This window comes from Ovis canadensis, chromosome 8 (genome assembly GCF_042477335.2).
Source record: "Ovis canadensis isolate MfBH-ARS-UI-01 breed Bighorn chromosome 8, ARS-UI_OviCan_v2, whole genome shotgun sequence".
In the NCBI taxonomy this organism is placed as follows: domain Eukaryota; kingdom Metazoa; phylum Chordata; class Mammalia; order Artiodactyla; family Bovidae; genus Ovis; species Ovis canadensis.
This window is the reverse complement of record NC_091252.1, coordinates 91,192,200-91,198,199: the sequence shown is the minus strand read 5'-3', so window position 1 is coordinate 91,198,199 and position 6,000 is coordinate 91,192,200. Positions and strand designations below refer to the sequence as shown.

The 6,000-nt window shown below is 43.4% G+C and overlaps 1 protein-coding gene across 2 annotated transcripts in view; it reads left to right on the top strand.

Moving 5' to 3' along the window:
• The first annotated feature begins 2,281 nt into the window (after positions 1 to 2,281).
• TFB1M (transcription factor B1, mitochondrial) overlaps positions 2,282 to 6,000 on the top strand; it is a 61,585-nt gene continuing 57,866 nt past the window's right edge. The window contains exons 1-2 of one of the 2 annotated variants that reach the window (XM_069598779.1): positions 2,282 to 2,485; positions 5,641 to 5,792. In XM_069598779.1, coding sequence (XP_069454880.1) covers positions 2,353 to 2,485; positions 5,641 to 5,792 — 285 coding nt within the window. In that variant the 5' untranslated portion in view covers positions 2,282 to 2,352. Of the gene's footprint in view, positions 2,486 to 4,977; positions 5,793 to 6,000 lie in introns of both variants that reach the window. The other variant, XM_069598780.1, reaches the window with a different exon arrangement.

Below are 6,000 nucleotides of genomic sequence, written 5' to 3'. Positions count from 1 at the left end.
TTCACCTTCATCCAAGAGGCTCTTTAGTTCCTATTCCCTTTCTGCCATCAGAGTAGTGTCATCTGCATATCTGAGGTTGTTGATGCTTCTCCCAGAAATCTTAATCCCAGATTGTGAGTCATTCAGCCCAGCATTTCTCAAGATGTATTCTGCACATCAGTTAAATTAACAGAGTGACAATATATAGCCTTGACATACTTCTTTCCCAATTTTGAACCAGTCTGTCATTCCATGTTTGGTTCACTGCTGCTTCTTGCCATGCATACAAGTTTCTCAAGAGACAGGTAAGGTGTCTGGTATTCCCATCTCTTGAAGAATTTTCCAGTTTGTTGTGATCCATACAGTCAAAGGATTTAGTGTGTTCAATGAAACATGCCGCCATTACTGTCAAGTAATTTGACCTTTGTTTCTAAGCTAATGAAAACAGCTACAGGCTGACTTAAAGTATACCTTCCATGTTACTCTAAGAGAAAGGCAAGCCACAATGGCAAAAACTCTGAATGAAGATTTGGTGGTAGTTTGGATCCAGAAAACTCACGAGAAAATTCAATCATTACACGGCACACTATAATATTTGGTAAGCTGAACTTTAAATAAAAGAATTCTGCCAGTCTGCATTAAGATCAGTAATTTAACATCACACATCATTTGTTCTGGTTTTATAGCTATAGACATGTATTTACTAAATTGTATTTTAGTTAGTCATATGAAAATGGTAAACAAGTTTATAGTCAAGATTCAGAATCTATATATTAAATAGCATTTTAAAAATTAAAAGGAACATACATTAATTAACTTTAAAATAATCTAATACTTGAGGGGTGTGGCCAAAATTGGAACTCAGAAAAGAAAGAACTCAGATTAAAGTCTTCTAAGTCAAATGACCTCATCTCCCTCTATTTCTTCACAGTAAGGATAAGGATGGGTTGGCTCAGTGGCAAAGAATACACCTGCCAATACAGGAGAGGTAGGTTGGATCCCTGGGTCAGGAAGATCCTCTGGAGAAGGAAATGTCAACCCATTCCAGTATTCTTGCCTGGGGAATCTCATGGACAGAGGATCCTGGAGGCTTACAGTCCATGGGGTCACAGAAGAATCAGACATGCCCCAGCGACTAAAACAACAAACTAAGGATGATAATCTTGCCACATAGGACTGTTGTGAGGAATAAATAATACATATAACCTGTGAATGAACACCTATGTCAGCAGTCTAGACTTTCAAAAATAGGATAAATATTACTAGCTTCTGTTTAGGGTGGAGGAAACAAAATCTTTAGAAAGGTGGTATAACCAAGTATTTGATATATACATGAAAACGCTTCCCAAAGCCTAAAGCGCTAAACAAAGCGGCTTTTCTCACTGACTACATTTTGAAGGAAAGAAGTTGGGTTCGATTCTGGCTCTCTAGCATATATGCTGATGTCGTTTAACCCCCTGGGCCGCATTCACCTGTAAGTAATTATAGCAGTAACGACCATCTTTGATAGCGGCTTTACCAAATATCATGCACTTGAACTACGTTCTGGATTTACACACCAGACGACCTCTCTCAGTGCCACAATTTTAAAGCAAATATTACGTTCACTTAACATATTTTTTAAAAATAACAATAAGGCTAAGAGAAATTAGAAACCTGCCATGCCACACCTGCTGTGCTAAGGTTCTAAAAACATCCACCATAAGAGAATTGTTAGCAATCAACAGTTTTGCCGTTATCAACCTGCTATCCCGCAACGCTCCACGGAGGCGCTTTTAGGACCGCCCATCCGCCAGGTGGGGCTTCCCTGTGGCTCAGCTGGTTAGGAATCCCCCCCCCCCCCCCACCCCCGGCCATGCGGAAGATCTGGGTTCGATCCCGGGGTTGGGAAGATTCCCTGGAGAAGGGAACAGCTACCCACTCCAGTATTCTGGCCTGGAGAATTCCATGGACTGTATAGTCCCTGGGGTCGCAAAGAGTCGGATACGACTAAGCGACTTTCACTTTGGAGTCAAACGCAAAAAAAAAAATCCTCCACCAGGTGAACTTCATTCACCAATCCTTGCGTCCGTCCCTCCTCGCTCCGGCCCTGGCCCCGCCTCTCCCCGCCCCGCTATCGCTCCGGCCACGGCCCACCTCACGTGCAAACACGGAGCGGGTACCCAGCCTGCACCGCACTTAACAGGACGGGGAGCATGCGCTTTGTGTGCGCCTGGATTTCCTGTTCGCGTCCTTCGCTTCCGGCGGGGAACGTCTAACCAATCAGGTAAGCTCGGAGGTGGGCCATAGTTCTCCCAGGCTCCTCCCCCTGCTTCACTTGAGGAGCCTTGGAGGAAAGTCCGGCGTGAGACCTGTACTGCTGGGCCGGGGTTCATGGCTTCCTCCAGGACTCTCGGCACTTTCCGTCTCCCGCCGTTGCCCACGATTCGAGAAATCATTAAGTTGTTTAGACTGCAAGCCGTGAAGCAGCTATCCCAGAATTTTCTTCTGGACTTGAGGCTGACAGGTGGCTTATCAGTGTTTCCCCGGCGTCTCCCTCGCGTCCCTGGGGGAGTGGGGTCGGGGGCGTTTCGCGGTGACCCTGCGGGCAGGCGACGCGGTTCAGACACAGAGGTGTGCGGTGGCCGTAGGTCAGATCCTTCTGCCGCTTTGTCCTGAGAGAACTCTGGAGCCCCACCGCCCAGGGGGTGTGTAGAGTGTCTCGTTTGTTCAGGGGCATCTGCCGTGGGCTTTGGAAGGCAGGCTGTGTGGACGCCGAGCAAACACTAGCTTTGGAAGGCTTCGCGTCTCCTGAAAGGCGCTTGTGGAATTAGAATCTTGTTGTGTTACCAGTAAGGAATACATGCACGTGCTGACTGGTTTGGCTTTTTATGCAGTTAAACTTGCAGGGACTTTACCGGTAACAGGTCGGAAGAGTATCCATTTCATGGCGTTCGATATTTAAACGTTTACTTGTTGAATCTCACCCAAGACGGTGCAGATAGTCATTCTATAAACACTCATGAAACCAGCCCCTTTGTGCTAGAGCTGAAGTGGGATATGAGAGTGAATGAACAAGGCCAAGTCTGTCCCCAAGGAGCTTACATTTTAGTCAGTTTGCTTTCCCACTCCCTAAGTCACGTTTTATGAAGTAAAATTTAGACACAATAAAATTAACCTGTTTGAAGCGCACAGTTGGATAAATTTTGCAAATGTATATAGTCGTTTAACCTCTACCACCGTTTCTTCGTGCTGGTCTTTCTGAAAGATTTTACTGCAAGAAAAAGATTATTAGAAATATGGCAGTTCACAGTTGGAGTACGTAAAATTTCTGAGGTTTTGATATTTCATTCTATTTGGCCCCTCTTAAGAAACTAAGTCGGTAAATCACATTTTGAAAGTTGTGAAGTACAGTCCAACAGCAGGGATGGGTGGTTTTATTTCGTGAAGGTAAAGTAGCAGTGTGGGCAGGCCAATAGCGATGGGTAACACGGTAAAAAAAACTTAACCTGTTTTCAGTTTTCTTATTTAATTGGATGAGAGCTCTACCACGTGAGCATTAAAAGGTCATCCACCTCAAAAATTCTTTAGTCGTGAGATGGTTGGATGGCATCACCGACTCAATGGAGTTTGAATGGGCTCTGGGAGTTGGTGATGGATAGGGAAGCCTGGCCTGCTGCAGTCCATGGGGTGGCAAAGAGTCAGACTGACTGAACAGTAACTAGAGCCAGCCATTTCGGGTAGTCATTAGCTGCATTCTAGATATAAAGCACCGTTCCCAGGACTGAAAATAGAGATCTTTATATTGAAAAAAAATCCTTCACATGTCGTTTCTCATGTGAATCTTTAGTCACCTTCAGGAATCAATTCCAGAATCTAGATACTATTGTTCCCTCTTCTACAGGAACCAAAATGAAGACAAATAAGGAACTTGTGTGAAGTGAGAAGCTCAGGTGTGAACAGAGCAAGGTGGAACCCCAGACATAGTGAATTGACGGTGCTCTTTGATATCCATTTGTGTTTGAATGTTTCTGAAAAGTTTAAGATGAAAAGACTGTCCTAAATACTGTCGTAGCTTTCCATTTAAAAAAGAGAGACTATTAAAATCACTCTGTAATACCCGTGCTTAAGGCAGCCTCTCTGTTCCCTCTGAGAGGCTCTTTAGTAGAGAAAGGATTGGCTTTTAGGACTTATACCTGAGCTGGTGTCCATTTGTTTTCCAGGTAACCTCACTCAAAATAATAGATGAAGAAACTGGAAAGTTCAGAGAAGTTAAAATGGGCTAGTAATTCTTAAGTTAGGGCTTCACAGTTGGTGTTACTGGTAAAGCACCTGCCTGCCAAATCAGGAGACTTTATAAGAGACATGGGTTCAATCCCTGGGTCGGGAAGATCCCCTGGAGAAGGGAATGGCAATGCACTCCAGTATTCTTGCCTGGAAAAGTCCATGATCAGAGGAGCCTGGTGGCCTGCAGTCCATGGGATCACAGAATCAGGTGCTACTGAAGTGACTTAGCGCAGCGCACACAGCACAGTTCTTGGTTAATGTAAGGATTTGCTGTGAGAAAGCGTGTTAAACACCTGTAACATGGTCAGTGTATGCTCGTTTTCTCCTGGCACCCATTGAAGAGAAAACTATTCTTGGATAATTGAGAGATTGCTTTTGCCTCTAAGCCTACAAAGGTAGGTTATCAGTAACAAGCAAAAATGAGGGTGTACACTATCAGTGAATAGTGTAAAGTGCTAGTATGTTTTCAGTGGCTAAATTTCCACCATCCCAAGAGGCCCAGTTGCTTGGATTTTAATATCTCAGGCAATAAGATTAGTCTGTTTTGTTTTCCAGAAGGTTGATTGCAATAAATCCTCAGTAATGTGCTTTTCCGTGCTTTCTTAAGGTCTGCTAACTTTGATTAAAAAGTTAATTTTCTCATATCAACTTACATGTTTGCAAAGCTCAAAAAACCTTCACTGCTAAATTTAACTTTTTCCTAAAAATAACCAAGAATCTCAATTTCTGCAGGTCCTATTAGCTAGGAACTTGGTACCATTGCCACGTTAACCACCAGCTAGATGTCTGCAGATAAAAGTGAATACTGCCAGCACTTTCTGCTTCTGAATTTCTAACTCGCAGCATTGGAAATTCTGAATGTGAAGCTCGCCTTGCTTATTCACATAATTGATATTCAACAACTGTAGGGAAGTGGTTTGTGTTTTTCCATCACTTCTTATATTGATTGGTGTGGCAGAGAAACAGGTGGAAAATACCCTGTGTGCGCATGCTTTTGTGCGTGTGCGCTCAGTCGTGTCCGACTCTCTGCAATCCCGTGGACTGTAGCCCACCAGGCTCCACTGTCCATGGGATTCTCCAGGCAAGAATACTGGCATGGGTTGCCCTTGCCTTCTCCAGGGGATCTTCCCAACCCAGAGATTGAACCCTTGTCATGTTTATTTAAGTTAAGGAAATTTGTCATGGTAATCCTATTTTTATTAAGGGTCTGGTAGAATTCAACAGTTACATGGTAGACTGTTGGTTTAGGCTGAGTTAAATAATCTGATAAATACTACGTATAAAAGATTAGTTGGTTGAGTAATGCTGATAAGAATTTGTGTAGATTATTTTTCATTTTGAATTCCATATGTTGACATTTGCCAAGGTAATCGATTCAGACTTTCTTTTCTCTAGATAAAATTGTAAGGAAAGCTGGCAATCTGACAAATGCTTATGTATATGAAGTGGGCCCTGGGCCTGGGGGAATCACAAGATCCATTCTCAATGCCGGTGTTGCTGAACTTCTGGTGGTTGAAAAGGATAGTCGATTTATTCCTGGATTACAGGTGAGTTGCTGAAAGTATCTTACTTAGGAGGTAAAAACCCAGTTTAAATCTTCAGGCCACAATTCTTAAACCTCAGGGTAAATAAGACTTCTACAGTTTGCTCCTCAAACTGCAATTCACCAGACTTCATTCCGGAGATTCTGATTACAGTGGTCCAGGAGTGGTCTAGGAATCTGCATTTCTAACCACCATCCTCACATGAATTGTT